The sequence below is a fragment of the Centroberyx affinis genome, unplaced genomic scaffold, assembly GCF_046629955.1.
Source record: "Centroberyx affinis isolate AG114_WGS23_722 - 3 ecotype Tasmania unplaced genomic scaffold, CSIRO-AGI_Caff_v1 ptg003989l_1, whole genome shotgun sequence".
Taxonomy (NCBI): Eukaryota; Metazoa; Chordata; class Actinopteri; order Beryciformes; family Berycidae; genus Centroberyx; species Centroberyx affinis.
The window spans coordinates 132,501-154,197 of NW_027281805.1; the positions used below are offsets into that span (position 1 = coordinate 132,501).

The following is a 21,697-nucleotide window of genomic DNA, read 5'->3' on the forward strand; positions in this document are numbered from 1 at the left end:
TGTTACCTAGCAACGCCACTTTCGTATTTGGAAAAACGTTTTTTTTTTTTTTACTACGAGCCAAAGTAAGGTCGAACATTTAAGGGTGAGACACTTCACTCCTCTATACCTGGGCACTATCAAACTTCACCGCAGAGCCGCACAAATCATTTTCTGCTAATCAATTAATGAGATAAATTTAATTAATGGAAGGAAGTGTCAGTGTCAAGGTTTAACTTTAGCTGTGAATCTTCAGAGCTACGATTTTTCACACAACTCCCATCATTCTCTTCTCGTGTGTAAATGAAGTCACATGATTCACATGATGATATATTTCTGGATCTTCAGTTAGTGAGTTATGCTGCCATACGGTGATGTATGACAATATATAATGTTTTTATGATCGTGAGACAACTCATTCTCTGGAAGTTTATAATAAAGCATGTTGATGTATAAGCAGTGCTTCTATGTATCTAAGCTAGGTTTGGTAGCAGTTCAGCTGCTAACGTTAATTAGCAAGCCAAGTAGCCAAGTAGATTCTCAACCTTTTTCATATCAAGGACCACATTAGGGCCACAGACCCCCATTTGATGAGATTTTGTCTCTCAAACCCATGATATGATTTTGTCCAGAATTCCATGACTCCATTCCAGACTGTATTGTATTGTAGGTAGAAAGATAACACAGAAACTATGATCAAAATAGTAATTCTTCTACATTCTCTAATTGTGTTAACTTCTTGTAAATGAAATAATGCTGAAGTTTAACAATTAACCAGTTTGCCGGGGACCCCCCGGAACCCCCTAAAGGACCCCTGGTAGTCCCCGGACCCCACGTTGAGAACCACTGGCCTAATATTACTGTATTCTCCATTGAAGAGATGAAGGCAGCTGATCAGAGAGTTGAGATCCCAGTCAAGTAAATCGATAATTACTTAGGTCTATATGCTCTATATTCTACAAATGCTACTTATTCCTATTAAAAGGCTTAGCTGGTGCAGACTGTGATATACAGCTGGTTTGACTACTGTAGACAAAATGCACTTATTGTAAGTCTGCTAAATGACGTAATGTAATGTAATATGTGACTGGGACTGTATAGAATCTGTACTTTGTTGGTGTTACGCTTCAGTGAGTGACATACGGTTTCTGCAGGTCCATGGAAAATTTGTGCACACGTTCTTCCAATTCTAATTTTTTTACCCAAATATGAACATGCTGAGCGGCCGTTTTGCAGCCTAAGAGCTCAGCAGGCTCTTTATTATGTGCTGAGAGACGGTTTGACATTGGACGTGAGCCTCATTACAGGCAGGACATATTCAGAGCACAATGCAAATTTGAAGTGCTTCGGTTGTCCCCTCAAATAATTACATGCATGTTCATTTTGAGCACGGAGAAAAAGCATGTAGAAACCATGGTGACAAAACCAAAGCAGGAAACCGGCTGATCCACCGCACTGCAGCGAGATCACAGGGAACTGGCCTGTCCGCTCAGACAGGTGAGGAAGCAAGAAAATACATTCAATAATAAGCAAGAAAATACACTAAGCATGGAAGAAAGAGAGAAGAACAGAGAGAAAGAACGAAAAAAGAGAGGAAAAAAGAAAGATAGAAAGAAAGAATAAATGAAGCAATGAAATCAAGAAAGTAAGAAATGAAGCACATCAATTAAATAAGCAAGTACAGTAAGCATGGAGGAAAGCGAGAAAAACAGAAAAGAAAAATCAAGACAAAGAAAGACAGAAAGATGGAAAGAAAGAAAGAAAGAACGAAAGAAAGAACGAAAGAAAGAATGAAAGAAAGGACGAAAGAAAGAAAGAACGAAAGAAAGAAAGAATGAAAGAGAGAAAAAGAGACAAAAACAAAAGTGAAAGAATCTTAAGGAAAGCAGAAAGTGAGGGTCAGAGCAGGTTGATTAACAGGAGAGCCTGGATCTCTCTCAGCCAATAAAATTGATGGAAGATGAACTCGTTATCTCCCCATTGGCCGGGTCGTGTGCTGGCAGGAAGGAAGCTTATCTGGGACGGACCAGGAGGCCAGAACATGGCCAGCACACTGTACACACACACACACACACACACACACACACACACACACACACACACACTGTAGACACACACACACACACTCCCCAATTGAGCCTCAAATGCAGAGCCTTACACATAACACAGAAGATATGGCTATTTTTGATTACATTATGCAAATTATATTGTATATTATGCATAACACAGGATATGAAAAGTCCTATTCCAAAATGCTACATCCATTTCGGGAGAAAAATCATTAGCTGGAGTTTGTCAATCAATACAGTATGTGTAATATTGGAGGATTGATCTAATATGTAAAAGTCTTATCATTTTGTCAACCATGGTCTTAAATTTCCTACTATCCTCTAAAACAGTGATTCCCAACCCCTAATTTAGTCCACATTAGAGCCACGGACCCCCATTTGATGAGATTTTGTCTCTCAGACCCAGATCTGAGAATATTTTTATTGTCAGATTCAATTTTGTCCAGAACCTTGTGACTATCTGTATTGTAGGTAGAGAGATAACAGAGAAACTATGATCAAAACAGTCATTCCTCTACATTCTCTAATTGTGTTAACTTCTTGTAAATTAAATAATGCTGAAGTTTAACAACTCGTCAATTTTTTGGGGACCCCTGGAACCCCCTCAAGGACCCCTGGTGGTCCCCGGACCCCACGTTGAGATTATATTAATATTAATTGCGCTTTATATTAATTGCGCTTTACCTCCGCTCTCAGGACAGTGCCACTACTATCTTTTTCTGTCGGCTCAATCTGCCGTTGTTGTAGATCGATTACTTTAATCAATGTTTTTGTTTGCAATGATTTGTCTAATGGGCTGCTTTTGTGTTGTTGTTTTTTTTGTTTTTTTTTTTGCATTTTGTTTTGTACATGCAACGTGAATATTTGAGCATAGCCTATGCGTGAATGAAGCTTGCATTTGTAAACTTTAAGGCATGGTATTTACCAATGTTGTAAAGTTTGTGTAAATATCTACTGAGGTAACATTACTGAGTCATACTTTAGCCCAGTGGTTCTCAGCGTGGGGTCCGGGGACCACCAGGGGTCTTTGAGGGCATTCCAGGGGGTCCCCAGCAAATTGATGAATTGTTAAATGTCATTATTTTGTCATTTTTTATAATGACTATTTTGATCATAGTTTCTCTGTTATCTCTCTACCTACAGTACAGATATTCATGGAATTCTGGACAAAATCATATCTGACAATATAAATATTCTCAGATTTGGGTCTGAGAGACAAAATCTCATCAAATGGGGGTCCGTGGCCCTAATGTGGACTAAATTAGGGGTCCTTGATATGAAAAAGGTTGAGAATCACTGCTTTAGCCTACAGCGCCAGGAGTCTTTGTTCCACTACTTGCCACTAATTTACGTTGTTAGCATGACAAAATTAACGAAAACATCAGCTGAGGGGAAGATAACAGTGAGATAATGTTATCTCTTAGCACTAATCATAAGACAGTCATGCACTCAGTAATTGTCTACATCGTCCCCCTAAACATTTGGATAAATTATTATTAACTAGGCAGATTTCACCACTCACAACTATGTTTCTTGCGGCAGCCTTGCGGGGCTTTTATTTTGAAAAATAAATGAGCTTCGGCAGCAAAACCGGAAATGAAAATGTGACTAGTTTCATGGAACTTCAGCTTGGGACAGGTATACCTCGCTTGGGAGGGTACTGGCCGTTCAAAATAACTGACGAAGAAGAGACCTGACAGTGGAGGTTGGCCTGACAGTGGAGGTTTGCAGCCAGACCCCCCTCCAGGAATCCCATTAATTTCTAGTCTGAGCGAAAAGTAATGATTTAAGTCCATGTTTTGGATTGATTAAAGCGATGATCAGCCTTACTTTACCATTTGGTCTCAAGTTCCTCTTATGGATTTAATGAGCAGCTGTAACAAAATCATGTCTTGTTCCTGATTGCATGCATGACTAGTGATGCGGTGCCATAATGTTGCATTTTTTATGGGCTTGCACTTCCATCTGTCTCGTAATGTACAGCTGCTGTGAGGTAACTTAATTTCAGCTCGGGGATAATTAGGTTATTTCGTGATGTTATAATCGGTCGATCCCCGAGGGAAAGTTTCTCTTTACATCTTCCCCCCCCCCCCTTATAAGGTAAGAGTGCAGGTCGGGTCAGAGCAGTGCCTCCTGGAGACGGTTAGGATTCATTTGTCTTGCTCATGGGCACTTGGGCAGACACTCGAGTTCACAAGGGAGCAAACCTGGGGCCTTCCGGGTACAGGATGGCCTCTCACCACCACCTTCTCTAACTTCTTTCCCACTTTCCACCAACGTTTACAGGCTGATAAGGATTTAAGAGAAAAAAGCCACTAGGAGAGTCCAAGATTAGAAAGGCGTCTGAAACCAGCTGTTATCTACTGTGTGTAAAACATCTCTGTCTGTTTCTGTCTGTTCTGCGAGACAGACCGGACACCATGTTGTTCTGTTCCTCTCTCCTTACGGCCGTAATAAACCTTCGGTCATCCTGTCAGTCGGTGTCTGCGGCTTTCCTTCAAGTGTCTTTTTAGACGCTAACAAAAGAACTCCTCGGTTTATCAAAATAAAAAAAACCCAGTGTGGTCCTTCAAAAAAGGCCTTTCAATACTGGCTGGCTTGTAACATTTCACAGAGTCTTAAAAGGTTCTTGATAGCACCAATGTGTTCTGCTAAGGTACAAGTCTATCGCCTGGGTCCAGACCTTTGACTCCGCCCACTCCACCCAGTTGACTGATTCTGGTCTGGCATCGTGACGTGAAACAGCGGTTTCTCGGTTGAAAAACGATCGGTCCAATGAGCACCGGGGGGACTAACGATTAGCCAATCAGCGCCACGGGCGGGACTAACGTCGTTGTCAAGCTGTTGTCAAGGAGGAGTAATAACAACAATGGCGACCGCTATAGACAAGATAGACGCTGCTATCCAGGCTGTTCTAAATCCATTAAAAGTCCTCGTACTTTGTTTTTACTTCACTCCGTGTTGTCAAAGATGCTCTATACTTTCTGAACCGGCTCTGGTGTTGTCATGGCTACGCATCAGTGTCGACTTAAAATGACGTTAGATTCAGGCGGATACGTCGGTCTCTAGTGATTGGTTAGGGAAAATCGAATCCCCCTCCCCCACGGAAATCGGTTAGAGTGGAGGCAATGTCAGACTGAAGATGGAAATGGAGTGGAACGAGTTGACAGTTCTGTCTGATATCAGGCAAACAAGTCTAAAGAACCGGTTTCTGGCACTATTGACTTCGACTTAACTTCTACTTAACATAACTTTGTCTTCTACTTAACGTTGTTTTGAGAGAGTAGTAGAGGAGAAAAGAGTCTGGACAGTATTCATTAATAAGCTTTGCTGTTTTTTTGCTATGTGCACAAATGTGAACAAAAGCTGAGCTGAAACGAACTAAAAAAATACACAAATTACAGCAAGACAGTTGTATAGTAGTTTATCTGCTGCTTTTATGTCTGTTAGTTTGAAAATGTAGGCTATAGGGCTTTTTTAATTAATCATAATCTATGTGGAATACTATTCATTTTAGGATTATTTATGTGAGTCAATACACCAGAAAACAACCACTATCAACTTCATTAGGCTATTTGGTAACACTTTAAAATAAGGGTCACTAAGTTAAGGGTTAGTTAATGCTTATTAAGCATTAACTAACCCTTAATTAACAGTTAACTAATGTGTAATTTACTAATGGTGTTCATGTTAACTAAGGTATTAATTTATACATTATTTAATAGTTTATGACTATTAAATAATGTATAAATTAATACCTTAGTTAACATGAACACCATTAGTAAATGATGACCAGACACATTAGTTAACTGTTAATTAAGGGTTAATGCTTACTACGCATTAACCAACCCTTAACTTAGTGACTCTTATTGTAAAGTGTTAGCGGCTATTTCAAAGGACTATATGATGATGAACGCACACATCAGCCATCGAGAATTGAACTTTGGCAATGTTTGTGTTGAGTTGCATCCAACAGAATCATCCGAGCTCAAACATGCAGCAGTGGAGCAGCTTTCACTGATTTCACATGAAGCATTCCCTGCATGGCTGGTGGCTGATGGTAAAGCTTGTGGTCACCTGGTGTTCATGGGCATGCGGCAGGGCACAGAGTCCCGGATGCAGGAGCTGGTCCCGGGGTCGGCCGGCTCCACGATGACGAAGGGCCTCTCCTCCAGGGTGACCACCCTGAGGTGCTGGGTGTCATCCAGGGGCTTCAGGAAGGAGCCGTAGCGGGACCAGGGGTGGTAACGCAGACGCAGCTGGCCGTTCTCCCACCAGCCAACCTGGACGGGTAAACACACACACACACACACGCACACACACACAAATGAAAAGATATAGAGGGTTTCCTCTGGCGGACATAGTGGAGGTCTACAGCTGATTACATTTCTAAATTAAATTTCACTTGGCCGTCTCAGCAGAATTCAATAGACATGGTTAATTTCAGTGCTGTTTGACTGGGAACTGATCAATTCATCACTGATGCATCTAATCGATTTTGTGTTTAGATCTTGATAGGTAGCTTCCAGTATCTGCTTAATTAACTATCACTGCCTTGTTATAGCCTACACAAATCTGATTTGCACACTAGCTAGCTCACTGGCAATAGAAGCTATAGAGTTACTAATGGTTTGTAGTTACATGTTCACATTAACATCAGTGTGTTTGCTGGCTAGTTAGCTAGCTAACAGTTTGTTCAGGTTAACTGAGCTGACTCTTCTCAAGCTACAACTCAGAGTGTTCTGGAGTAGAGACTAGGGCTAAAGACAAGACAGTTTACTGTGTCACAGTAACCTACATTTGGAAACACATCTACTTTATCACACTATTCACTTTTAGTTTTAACATTAAGGAACTGACCTACACCACACCATGACAATGTTTTTCAGGTATCTCTCTTTTTCTAGCCTGCTGTTATACATTTTGCCATTATTTGCATACAGCAAATTCTTTAATGGACCTCCGTGATGGAGCTAGACATTTCTGAAAAAAACTGCAAAGCCTCTAACACAGTACAGTACAGTACAGTACAGTACAGCACAGTACAGCACAGTACAGTACAGCACAGTAAAGCACAGTACAGTTCAGCACACTGTACACACATGCACACAGAAACATGGACAGAAACACAAAGACACGTGCAAAATACATACACACATATACAGAGAAAAACACACATCTGCACACTCACAGACATACACTGAGAGCCATAGTCCACCCACACACACACACACACACACACACACACACAACACACACACACGTCCACATCATTATTCATCATTATTCATTTGCTCACGGCCACTTTAACACATTAACACAAGAAACACAGAGACATAAACAAGAGAGAGATGTAAATATAAATTTCTCAGCACCTGGCACTTTGCACAAATCTCTCTCTCTCTCTCTCTCTCTCTCTCTCTCCTTTTCACTGTATTTCTGTTTCTTTTTCCTCTCTCTCTCTCTCTCTCTCTCTCTCTCTCTCTCTCTCTCTCTCTCTCTCCTCTCTCTCCTTCACTGTGTTTCTGTTTCCTTTTCCACTCTCTCTCTCTCTCTCTCTCTCTCTCTCTCTCTCTCTCTCTCTCTCTCCCTCTCTCTCTCTCTCTGCTACATAAATATTAAATACCCAGATCCAATAGTTCATTTTGGGGGTAACAACTAAATAATTTTCTCTTCTGAAAGCATTCTTTTTCTGTCCTCCAATTCACCCTTCTTACATGTCTTATATTAACTGAGGCAAATGCTTTCTGCAGTACTCTAAACACACAAAGACTCACATTTGCACGCACTCATACACACTCACTCTCTCTCTCTCTCTCTCACACACACAGGTACACACACACACACACACACACACTGACTGACTAGACAGAGGCCAAATCCCTGGATTGCCAGCCCAGCATAAGGCAGTTTTAGAGAGATGGAGCGAGATTTTGGTATTTTGGCGTTTCAGTTTCCATGGAGCGATGCGGCGAGCTCAGGCAGGCCTTGAGAATTTCATCAAATGTAAAAAAAAATCAATGACTGCGGCAACAATACCAAAAAAAAAAAAAGCTGCATTAACCTCATTAAAATCGAACTTGAAAAGCTTACAGTACAAACAGTGGAGATTCTGTTAACTAACTGATCACACAAAAAAGAAATCCGCTAAGGTGCTGAAGGTAAAGTCACGTCCATTGAAGGGAGCAGAGAAAAGTCCCACGCACTTAGATGATATTGTCATATTTGCAGTCTAGATTGCAGACCTTCCTCGGAGCATACATGATGTAAAAATGAAAACTGCGCGGATCAAAGCGTGTGTGGAAGTTTTCTCCTCCTCCTCCTCCTCCTCCTCCTTTCCAGTTCCTGTCTTCTCGGTCTGGCCTGGCCTCGCTCTGTGTCTGCCTCTGACATTTCCATTGCGATCAATAATTTGTTTGAGTGCGTTGCTCTGAGGAATGCATAATTTAGGGGCGCATTACTTGGAGGAATCAATAATTTGGCATCCATTACTCCCAAAATTAATAATTTGGTGCGCCCGGCTCTGAAGAATCAATAATTTTGTGTGTATTGTTTTGAAGTATCAATAATGTGGCGCGCTTTCCTCTGAGCAGTCAAGTCAGCTTTATGGGATCAAAGACTTGTTGTGTAGGAATCAATAATTTGACATCTATTGCTGCAAAAGTCAATAATTTGATATATATTATATTTGTTATGTAGCTTGAGCTGCAATTGCACTTAAGCTACTATAATGATGCTAAAAGATGCAAATATATTCATTTTGAGTTACCGTAATGACCATAATAGGTGAAAATCTTTCTATTCAAAGTGGTTAATGTGCGAAATCCATCTTTATTTAATCTTGGTGACATCTGTGTTGCTCAGCCTCACTGCTGTGGTGTTTCTGCTCTGCACTTCCCACACATCACCTGTCAATCAAACAGTGGGGGCGGAGCTTGGATGGTGGCTCTCGCTGCTCATGCTAACTATGTTATATCAACTGGTGATAGAGACATTTGTTCATATGAATGTTGCAGATTCTACTTTAACGTTTTTATTTAAAATGAGAGGCCTGTATGGCAGTGATTGTATTACTGTGTTGTTGTTGTATTGTTCTGATTTTTTTTATGTTTTTCTTTTCTTGTGTAATCTTGTTTCTTGTTTGTCTTGATTGTAAGGCACTTTGTAAACTTTGTTCTTAAAAAAAAAGAGTGCTCTACAAATGATTATTATTCTTGTTCCTGTATTAGTCTGTCTTTTGTTGTTGGATGTTTCTGCGCTGCCTGTCTGCTTCTGTCTTCCTCTGTTCTGTTCTTGTCTTGTTTTCTTTTGTTCAGTCCGATGCCGTTTTGTCTTCTGCTCCGTTTCCCAGTGATGCGGAGAGGAATCAAGGCTCTTCACACAGTATCAGCTAATACTTGACCTTATTGCTTCTCTGAATGCAAAAAAAAAAGTTACTGCACTCAACTCTAATATTGAAACGTCAGGGGGAACAGATCGGGTGCCGCAGCCCAGAAATGCCTCCAACAGAAAAGAATGAAAATACGCTCGCTTGTAATTATTACTGTAGCTCTGGCAGCCATTTTATGGACAGCGAAGCGTCGATGGGCGCTCATTCATCCATGAGGCCTCTGCCAGTATTGGATTCATTATTACTTTTAACTGATTTCCGGCCCTATTTTCACTCTGTTGCCCCGTTGCTCTTTAGAGCTGCAAAACAGCTCTAAATTGTAGTAAACAACTGAAGTACTAAATTGGTCTGCAAGAGAAATAGTTTCAATTTATAAATTCCAAGTAGTTCCAGAAAATGAATACCTCTAAAAGCATGCCAAAAAAAAGCAGCGATGCGGACCGTAAGAAATAATTCTTGAATTAACAGATTGTTTTAAATTGATGTCATCTGATGCACGTCGACTCCAAACTCTCCTTATGGTCGATTTGTCCGCACTTGAAAGACGCTGTAGGCAGGTCAATCGCTGAGTCATTGGTATTGATCACCAACCCTATACACTCCTGTAGATATATTATGGTCATTTTGCACTATGGGGCAGTAAAAATGTTTCTTATTGCCCCTTTAAACTGAACTTCAGTGAGTAAAGTGTTGAGCTCAGTGCGGCTCAGGACTTCAGCCTCCTGTCAAGTTGATTAAAAGGTACTTCGGCATTTTTGTCTTCTTCACTCACTGATACAGTACGCACTTCACTGTTTAACCTTCAGAACCTTAACCTTCACACACACACACACACACACACACACACACACACACACACCCCTCATTTCCTAACGCCCTGTCAACGCTGTGTTTTCTCAATGTAGAATAAGAGAGAGAGAGATGTTCAGAAGCAGGCATGAAAGCAGGCTCGGTGGGCTAGGGAATAACAAAAATCAAACAAAGAGAGCATCCTTGTCATCTCCAATATGATTTTCACTGAAGTGCTGATATACACAATAGCAACAGAGTGTCCCCAGATGGAGTCACTCCTATGTTCCCGGGGTCCTATGTTCCCCAGATTTATAAGGCACATAATGGGAACATGACAAAGGGTCCTATGTTCCCAGGGTCCTATATTCCCAAGGTCCTATGTTACCAGGGTCCTATGTTCCCCAGCTCTATATAGCACATAATTGGAACCTGAAAAAGATGTTCCCCAGCTCTGTATTCGCTTAATATGGTTAGTTAGGGTTAGGGTTAGGGTTAAACATAGGACCCTGGGAACATAGGACCCTGGTAACATAGGACCTTGGGAACATAGGACCCTGGTAACATAGGACCCTGGGAACATAGGACCCTGGTAACATAGGACTTTGGGAACATAGGACTCTGGTAACATAGGACCTTGGGAACATAGGACCCTGGGAACATAGGACCCTGGGAACATAGATACGCTCCCTTTCAAATCAGGGTACATCTTCAACGGAAACTCAGAGCACTAAGAAACATGGCTCCTAACGCTTAATTTAATGATTTTATTAGAGCGGGAAGGCGAGTATAGAAAACTTACTTTACATTAAGTGTCAGGAAAAGAGCAACACGGCTAAATTGATTTATTTAAAGATTGGAGTGTAATTAAATCCTCATATTTTTAATAAAATTTTTACACTCACCGGCAGCTTTATTAGGTCGACCTATCGCATTTATCATAAGAGCCAACAACTTGTGTGTTGTGAAATGACTTTCTGCACACCACTGTTGTAAAGAGCTGCTATTGGAGCATTTGTGGCCTTTCTATTGAACCAGTCCATTCTCCTCTGACCTCTGACCTCTCTCATTAACAGCATAAATCTCACAGAAATACGTGATATGAACACAAACTGAAACCCTGATTTACATGCTGTGGACACGTATTATGCTGTGAAAATAACATTTCTCCACCACAAAGTGAATTATGTTCCAAAGGTTGGTTAACGGTTAAGTTTAGGGGAAAGGCTTTTGTCATGGTTATATAAGAAAAACGTTCTTTTAAGATGAAAACGTGACTCACGGTAGAAATTTCCTTCGTACAAGCTGGGACTTGAACCTTGGTCGCCGGCATTGAAGGCAAACCACTTATCAAAAAACCTTTACTTTCCACTGCGCTACTTCAATATGACACTAATGTGACACTAGTGTACCTAAGTGCACACAAGCCCACAAATTACATATTTACAAGGCAGTAACGGATTTATCTTTCTTTATGTGCTTTAACACTTGAATTTCTCCGTCTGAGCTCCACAGCCAGCGCTGCTTCAGCTTCACCTCCGGTGTGCAGGTTGTTTGGCGAGAACACGCTCCACGCTTCGGTTCAGGAGAGGTTAATTCAGCAAATATACGCCTGGGACACGGGGATGTTCAGACAAATGAGGCTGCAGTGAACCACTGGGCAGCCGGGGTCAAGTACCGGTCTCCGAGGGAGTCGCACCGCCACCGCCGGACCGCTCGTCCTCCGCTTAGTCACTTGCCCTCGGGTCAAAGCATTCACGCGCCATTCGCTTCAGTCCAGTCTTCTCTACTGTATATCAAAGAGATTTAATGGATAATTCAAAGCCTTGCGCTCCTTGTTACTGGCTGTTTGTAATGTTGGCAATCTATGTCTTCAAGCTTCCTCTGGCGCATTGATGCTCTGTTCAATTCGGTTGATCTACTGTGCATCAAAGAGCTTTACGGCGAAGGATAAATCAAAGCATTCATACTCATCCGACTGACTAGACAGACCGGTACTGTACATCAAAGAGATTTAAAGGCAAATTCGTCTGTTCGATGCGATCGCTGGATCCTCGGGAAGGGAGAGTAATGTAAGAAACGCACAGGTTTGGTTCAGGTAATCTCCACAGAAACATCAGCAAATTTCCCTAATCTTGTTAGATCGCCTCGAATTAAATCAAAAACATCGCTTTTATCCTAACTGAGGAGGATTCCCCTCCCCCCTCGAGTCTGGGACATGACATGGCTGCCTTGACGATTCCCTCCAAGTCAAACACCCATCTGAACATCAGATAAGAAATAACAGCGTACAGTAGCAGCCATCCTGTGAGAGCATGAAGTGCAAAGTAAAAACGCATCTGTCAGTGTTTTTGCCCGCCGTGCTCTTTTCTTCTTCGTCTATATCTTTGCCAATCCCACAGTGTACAAGATAGTAACCTGCCTCGGCTGTCAGTACCTCAGCCTTCATTCGGTAAAAAAAAAAAAATTCAATACAGTATAAAAGGTGAGATGCATCAGAGGAGGGCAGGAAATACTACAACCACTCCAACAGATGGAACAGTAGTTGGGTTTGCTGCCTCTTGCACCATGCAGCACTTGTGCGTGTCTGCTCCCCTCTACGGCTGATTACTGCCAGAACAAAATATATACAGGCTGGAGAAGCTCAACTGAAAAAACCACAGAAAGACAGAGTGAGGTGCTAAAAGCCTGAGAAACATGAAAAGACTTAAAAACGAAGAAACACGGGGGAACAAAATAGCCGGCACTCTAAAAAAAAAAAAAACGAAAAAAAAACAAAAACGAATGAGCTACACCCTTTGTTCAGCAATCAAATGAATAAAGAGACAGCTCTTTCATTTCGCATGAGTGCCGGCTATTTTTCAGGCTTTTTTAAAAACCTGCCAGAACCATCACTTTTGTGTCTTCCCTGGTCTGAATCTCACTCTGAGCCTTGCTTCTGTCTACAAAACAAGGCTGGAGTTAATATAAAATATGAGAGTGTAGCATGTATGATTACGTGCAAAAAGGTTTTTGGCGAAGGTAAGCCAGGATTTGCACAGAAAATCCAGGAAAAAAAAAGCATTATGTGATGTATTGTCGACATTATTAATACCAGGGTGGATGTGTTGATCATTAAAATTGCCATGAACAGTGATTAACACCTGAAAAAAAAGTGTGTTTAAGGTTTCATACTCTTTACAGCAAAGGGACAAGAGAGGAAAAGGATCTAGTGTTGGTGAGTTCAGCTTTAGGAGACAGTTTGTATGTCACTTTGACTTATTATCACTTACTGTGCATGGAGAAGATTTCCCACCGGTGATCCTACCTCACACTAGAATTTGGGTAAATAGAGCGAATCTATGGCGTCACAATTAGTGTGGATGGGACGCCCTTCTCTGTTGCAGCCCATTTAGCGATTGTATTTTACATAAAAATCTTGCCTAGATCAATTGGTTCTCATCCTATTTTTGGCTTATGACCCCTAAAATGAAGCCATGGCTACTCGCGACCCCCCCCCCCCTTCACAGGCTGCATATGCTGAGAGGAAAACAGTTCAACCAGAGAATGATTTTCCCTTTTCAGGTTGTTTAGTTTGATTTAGTATCAGAGGAGGCCTAGAGGGCTTAAAACAATTCAGTATTTCAGAAGGAAGGAAAGAGAAAAGCAAAGAAATAGGACGAAATCAGCAAAAATAAAATTATCTCATGACCCCCAGGTTGAGAAACACCGGAAAAAAAGATGAAATGCTTATTTTGTGTATTTTGAATCACTGAATCCTACTTTTATCTCCTCTAATCTGAATCCTGCTCTCAGCCTTTTTCCGACCTCCTCCACAAAGAGCCACACACTCCACTAAAATATCAACACTGCACCTTTAGTATGCAGTTCAACCTCAACAGGAAGGTCAAGAACTACATCCACCTCCGAATCCAAGGACGGAACTATTATTATCATTATTTCCGCTGCGCTGATGTTTTCTTGTGGTCTTTACAAAAAGGCTGATTTTCCTTTTTTTTTTTTTTTTTTTTTTTATATCCTCATACCTAAATTGAAGCAGGGGGAATGCGGGGGCTCGAGGCTGCAGCGGCGGTAAACATATTGAGTCGTAAAAAGGTCAGCGGCAAATGGAACACAGCGGGACAGAACAAAAAGGTTTACTTGTTTTCCTCGGGTTGGAGGGAGTCGGGGGGGGGGGGGGGGGGGGCAGACCTCGGATACGACGCTATTACTGTACAGCTGCTGCACAGAATGGGAGCAGAGGATATTGGGCCGCGAGTTAGCGCCGGCTAACAAGACTGACAAACCCAGACGAGAAAGAAGAGGGAGGGAGGGAGAGAGAGAGAGAGGGATGGAGGGGTTTAGCGGAGATCTGATGAGGGGAGGAGAGAGAAGGGAAGGTGTTAGAGAGAGAGAGAGAGAGAGAGTGAGTCGGCAGAGAGGTGAAACCGAGGGGCGATGAGTTAGCATGTTCGATGGGGCGTGAAATTGCGGTTAGCCCGGGCTAGCCGCCGCCACCGCCGCCACGCTACGATAATTAGCCCCCCCCCCCCCCCCCCGACTCGTACAGCTGTGTACCGACCTCCTCCCAGCCTCTCCCGTTGGTGTAGGAGATGACGTCGAGCAGCGGGTTGGACAGGTAGCCGTCGCTGTTGAAGGAGTAGTCCCGCCCTCCGATGGATATGTTGGTGAAGTACCTGAGAGAGAGAGAGAGAGAGAGAGAGAGAGAGGAGAGGTGAGAGATCTGAGGTAACGGGCTCCTGTGCTGCTGCTGGAGGGAGCGTCTGCCTGGAGATCTGGTTTGGATGAGAGGGGAACAGGTGAGTCTGGGTTGTCAAGGCGACGCCTCCCGTCACTGATGTTTGGTCGAATCAGGGCCTTGACGTCTCTGGAAGGCTCAGAAATAAGAACAAATGACAAATAACTACACATGGGCTCAAAAATAAAGTTAAAGGAAACACAAAAACATGATGTTCTTTAAAGACCCCATGAAACTGCATCTTTACTTTTCCTTGATTTGATGTATTTCCTGATAAAACAGGATGTTGGGGGCGGGACATAATGTAGTGAGGGATCATTCAAAAGTCTAAACCAATGGAATATCAGTCAGGGAGAGAAAGACAGTTTGATTTGATGGGAGGGGCAGAGGAGCGGAGGGGCGGGACGGTTCAAAAATCTGTGATGTTTTATTGGTTGGAATTTATATTTATTTCATGGAGGCTTTAATGAAACATGTTACAACAAAACAGAGCAGAAAGGACCTAAAATCACCAAGTAACAAAGAAAGACAGCACAGACAAAAGAATCAGCAAAAAATAGTGAAAAGAAGAAGAAGAAGTGAAAATAATTGAATTTAAAGGAAGCAACAGGGCTTATGGGAAATGTGGTCTTAATGTGGAGAAACAGTAGCACTAACAATAAGATATAGGCTAGCAATCATCTCGTCCTTGCTCTCATTTGTTTACGGTATTCATACCAAGGTATCAAAATTAATTTGGCAATGATACATTAATATTTCAAAATGCTACACATAGTAGAACAATCACAGTAAAACAATCCAAAAAAAACAACAACCCAAAAAAGTGATATGAAAGAGAAAAGAAGTGAGAAAGGAACAAAGAAAAAAATAAGAAAGGGAAGAGATGAGAAAAACAGGAAAGCGGAGGGGAGGAAAAGGAAAAAAAAACAAGAGAGAAAAAGAAGAAATCAAAACCGCAGAGATAGAGCCGAGACCTTCGCAGCGGGGGGGAACGAGCACCGGGGATTTTGTGCTAAAGACATAACGCATTTTCCTTGATACGAGAGGAAATCACAGTGCGGAGGTGCAGAGAGCGCCGGGGCGAGGGGAACAAAGAGCCGGGAGGAGGCGACACAGCCGGGGAGAACCGGATAAAGAGCAAAATCCACCGAAACGTTCCCCGTCTCCGGCCTCACGCCTGTGTCACACGGCACAGGGAGGGAAGTCGAGGAGAAAACAAGGAGGGAAGAACGTTGAAAGGGAGAGAGAGAGAGAGAGAGAGAGAGAGTAAACATTTGAGGACAAACGCATCAGAGTTTTTTCATACCTGGAAAGACAAAGGCAAAGACTGTTAGTGCAAAACAGAGATAGTGACAGAGAGAGAGAGAGAGAGACAGAGAGAGAGAGAGGGAGAGCTTTGACTTTTTGATGTTTGTTAATGAAACATCTAGCTTAAAAGCATCTGAGAAAACACTTCAAAGCGTCCTAATGAAACCGTCTCGCACGCTCGCCAACACACACACACACACACACACACACACACACACACACACACACACACAGTCGACCTCAGCCAAAGACAGCCTCAACAGAAACTAAAATAACACTTCATCAACTGCGTTCTGACATCAAAACAGACAAAAATACACATCACAGCAACCAGTTACAAACAGCCTGACAGTGACAGTTACAAAAACACGATCAAAACCCTTTCCTAAGCAGTTTGAGCACTCCCATCCGCACACTATATATTCTTAAAGTAATAATCTGTGATATTTTCATATAAACAAATGCGTGTTTTGCTCCTCTCTATCTCTGATCTCTATAACAACACGGCGATTCAGCCTATATCTCCAGTTGATGAAAGCTTTTCCATTGTCCATGCCATTATCCAAGCTCCGCCCACACTGTTTGATTGACAGGTGATCTGTGGGAAGTGCAGTGCAGGAACGCCACAGTGATGAGGCTGAGGGACAAAAGATGGAGACTAAATAAAACAAAACAAGGATCTCAAGGATTACCACTTTAAACCGTTACAGCGTAAAACTGTAAGCCTGCCTTATCTTGAAGATGATATCTGTTTTTTTTTGTTTTTTTTTATTGATTATGGCTGTGAAGTGACTCTCAGTGTCGGTGTGTGTTTATGTCACTTGGTGAGCTGTCGATGATACTCTACACTAGTGTTACCCCCTGATTGCTGTGAATTTATTGCCATTCATCACCATTTACTGAAGTATACTTAGCATTTACTATTATTCTGTTTTGGCATTACCAGTAAAAGCAACTGACCACATCCTCCTCAACACCTGTAACAACCTGGACTTCAGTCACAATGAACCAGATCAGTGGACTTTCCACATTATTATCGGATAAATTCATTGTTCACAACAGCACCGCATAAAAAATGTCTGATGTTAGCAAAATAAAAATATGACTTTGCTATTATGAGTTGCCCTCATGATCTACCTCTTTTAATCCTTTGGTCTAGTATGGGATTTCTCGGTTCACGTTGCAAAGAATGCCTCCTGTTACACGGCAGAGTAGTAAATTATGTATCAAATGCAGCAGGGGGTAGAAATAATGAAAAATAGCAGTGGAAAGCAGCTTACAGCGGCTACAAATCAGCATCCCGGATATTATATGCATATCCCGGGTATCATATTTGGATTTTCTAATAATCAGGGCATGAGCTTATCCCGGCTACTGTAAATGGAGTATGGTGTTTACCTGCACCGGCTTTTAAACAGACACCTGAATATCGTGAATATTTACATTTACATTTAAGCTAAGAAGCTGTTATCCAGAGGGACTTGGGACAGTAGAATGAGATTCAGTTCCTATAGATGCTCACACTGTGCTGCATGCCTGCTGACTGCTTATTGACCTTGGCTCCATTTCCACGTCTTGCTCTTTTTAAGCCATTGAATGTTACAAGGAATGGTCATGTAACTAACGAGCTGAGAGAAACCTGAGTTTTGTTACAGTATGCTAGTTTGGTTGTACTGTATAACATGAGAGAAATAATTCACAGCAGTACTGATATGGGATGGATGCAGGATAAATGCAAGAAGGGGGCTCCAACTGTAGATCATCAACATTACAAGCAACCAATATTACCCAGCAAACATATGGGTATTGAATAGATGTTGATAGAACAGCCTGCACGAACAGTGAAGACCCGTGTTAATGTAGCACCAAAATGAAAGCTGAACAACCTTAGATAACACCGCAGCCTAAATATCTTTCTTATATCAGTTGAAAACAGTTTTCAGAGCTGAGAGTGGAGGTAGAAGTGCATCAACCAGAACAGACTTGATTGGAGCACTTAACCCAAAACATTGAACTTTAAAGGAAAAAAGTAGCACATCCAAAAATAAAAGTAGTATGGCAGAGTACTCACTTTTCACACACACACAATAATGCAGATGCGTTTCGACCTTTACAGCCTTCAATTTTTGATGTGCTACTTTCCTCTAAAGTTTTCAGAGCTGTTTTTTTCTTTTTATTGGGGTTTTTGGTACAAAACATACACTATCTCCATCAATTTCCTCCGATACGAAAGCAAATATATATATACAGTGGTGGAAAGGAACTAAGTACATTTACTCAAGTAATGTACTTAAGTACAATTTTGAGGTACTTGTACTTTACTTGAGTATTTCCATTTTATGCTACTTTGTACTTATACTCCACTACATTTTAGAGGGAAATATTGTACTTTTTACTCCATTACATTTATTTCACAGCTATAGTTACTAGTTACTTTTCAGATCAATATTTTATATTTAAAACATTTGATCACCTTTATAAAATAACTATAAAATAGCATTGTTATAGATTAGACTACCCAAAAGTATAGCTAAATTGTTAAGATTAGCTTCACGTTGACAACTTTAAAATGCTGCTTACATGTACATGTATGTCAATAAATCAGTATTAATATTCCAATAATTTATGAAAAACATAACTCTCTAAATGGGGACAGTTTGCATAATGAGTACGTTTACTTTGATACTCTAAGTACATTTTGCTGCCAATACTTATATGCTTTTACTTAAGTAAGATTTTGAATGCAGGACTTTTACTTGTAATGGAGTATCTTTACATTGTTGTATTGCTACTTTTACTGAAGTAAAAGACCTCAGTACTTCTTCCACCACTGTATATAAATAAAATATTGGAGTAGTGTATGAATATCTCAAAAATATATAAATAAACACATAAATCATAAAAATACAAAACATGGATTTGCATTTATCACTTTTCACTTGAATTTATTGGCGCACACACAATAATGCAAACGCGTTTCTGCCTATAAAGCCTTCATTATTTGGATGTCCTACATATTTTTGGATGTGCTACTTTTTTCAGAGCTGTTTTAATGAAGGTTTACCACACCATAATATGATATTGTGAAAATGTTATGCTCGTTCGGATTCATGTTGACATCACTGTCAGTAAAGTGCGAGGGTAATTAAGCCGCAGCGGCCATTGTTTCAGAGTGATACTGGAATATAAACATGCATGTAATTGTAAACTAGAAACATCCAGCCAGCCCACAGAGCATCTTCAGAGCGTCAGCTACAGATGTAACACTGTCCTTTACACCCGCAGCGTCTCTGAGGTCACACGACAAAAACGATGCTCGGCCTTACATCCCTAAATTTGTGTCCAGAAGCTGTTTTGCCCTCCCTGAAAAGCTTCGGGGACGGGAAGCGTGTCCGAGCAGACCTTCGCCTCCGACCTGCCAAACACAAGGAGCTCCTTCCCACCGGCGACTGATGCTGCCTGACACCTGGGAGCTCCCTCAGGACTCCGGACTAAGGATTTCTCTCTCACCTTACTTTACCTTCACACACCTAAAAATAAATAAATAAATCAATAAAAATCCCCCCCCAAAGGCTCAGAGTGGCAAGAGTCAGAAGTTTCTCCAACCTTCCCGCTCGGCAGTGCCAGGGTTCAGCCCAAACTCACAGTCGCAGTCCACATTAGTTCACTCCTCTCACCTAGGGAACGCTGGGAGCAAACCTCCTCATCACCCCATCCCTCCTCCTCCTCCTCTCCTTTTTTTCTTTACCCTCCTGCTCCCACCTTCACCCCCCCCACCTCTCCTCCAACATCTCAAATTCTCTTGATTTCCCGAGGAAAGTACAGTGCAGAGGAGCAGTGAGCCCGAGGTGACAAGGAACTGAAAGAAACGGAGGGAGTAGAGAGAGGGTAGAGAGAAAGCGAAAGAGACACAGAGAGGAAGAGGAGGGTGTGGGAAAGAGAGAGACTGCAAGAGAGAGAGAGAGAGAGAGAGAGAGAGGGAGGAAGAGACAGCAAGAGAGACAGAGAGAAGGAGAAACAAACAAGAGAAAGAGAGAGACAGATTGTGCTGCATGGTTTGAAGAATCGGTTGCTACACTGAGCAGGTAAAGCATCAAACAGCCAACAGAAACCTCACAGCCAGAATTCAGCAGAGATAATTTCCGCATATAAAAGGAAAAACCCCAACAAATGCATGTAGGGTGGATGTTAAAAGGTGCTAGATATAGCAGTTTATCATCAACAAATCATTATCACATTCATTTTACATCATTAGTAAAATTAAGGTAAACAGACTAGATCATCACCTCTACCTTCCTCTACACTTGCACTTTACTGGGTCAGACTTGGCAGGGAATCTAATATACTGCTTTACGGCACAAAGGGAAATTGCTTTACAGCACAAAACAGAAACTGTTTTACTTTATTCCAGTTCCGCTCTGAATCCATTTTGGCGGTTAGCGAGGATGTTATCAGCTCTTATCCTTCTTCTTGTTCTTCAAAACAAACGGAGCGACGGCAATAAGGGGGAGCGGGGAGTAGCAGCAACCTAGCAACATAGTGGCAACATCCTCTTTGCGTCAGGAAGCGACAGGGTTTATGGGAAATGTGGTCTTAATTTTGAGAAATACAAAATGCAGCATGTAGCGTCTTTAAGCCTTTGTAAATAAAATGTTCAAAAGGGAGCAGTCAGTGTCTTGATGCATCTTCATTCTAAGAGTCGCTTCCTTTTAAAGCGGTAATCTTCAAGATCCTTGGTTCTTCTTTTTTATTTTTTACTTTTTTTTTTTTAAACCTGACATTCCTGTATTTTTTCCACACTGCACCTCCCACTTATCAAACAATGTGTCCAGTACTGTGAAGTCTTTTTTCCTTGGATTGTCTGTCGTTTGAGTTTCTCTTTTCTTTGTCTGTTCAGCCATGGTGGCTTTTCCCAGGAAAGAGCTACCAGACACCGGCTGTGGAAAAGCTTTCATCAACTGGATATAGGTTCAATTACTGGTGCGATATATCAATCATTAACAGAGAGTAGCAAAATGCCCATTTTTTTATTTCTGTGAAAATATTGCAGATTACTATGTTACATTTCAACCAAAACCAAAGCCATGAACCCTGAGTAAGGTGGAGAAAAGTAGAGAGGGGAGTTTGAGTGTGCCTCCATGGAAGACAGTCTGAATTATAGCCACATAACAGCGGAGGTGAGATGGATCGTGATTTAATCAATGAATTCATTACTGAGAAACGTGTCAGCGCCGCCTTGCTAGCCCGCCAGCAGGGGCTTGAGGCTGCGCTGCCACAGCAAATGCAGAGGGAAATAAAAGTTCCCCAAGGAATCACTACCTGTTTATTACTTTTCAGACTGGCCAAGAGGGAGAGAGAGAAAAAGAGAGAAGGAGAGAGGGAAATAGAAATCACAAGAATTGACGAGAGAGAGTGACAGAAATA

The 21,697-nt window shown here is 41.7% G+C and overlaps 1 protein-coding gene across 1 annotated transcript in view; it reads right to left on the reverse strand.

The window, feature by feature from the left end:
- Positions 1-14,903, reverse strand: part of LOC139663363 (uncharacterized) — a gene marked incomplete at its 5' end in the record, with an annotated part of 90,321 nt that extends 75,418 nt beyond the window's left edge. Inside the window, 2 exons of the mRNA XM_071542010.1 lie at positions 6,126-6,331; positions 14,789-14,903. Coding sequence (XP_071398111.1) covers positions 6,126-6,331; positions 14,789-14,903 — 321 coding nt within the window. The remainder of the gene's footprint in view (positions 1-6,125; positions 6,332-14,788) is intronic.
- Positions 14,904-21,697: the final 6,794 nt, after the last annotated feature.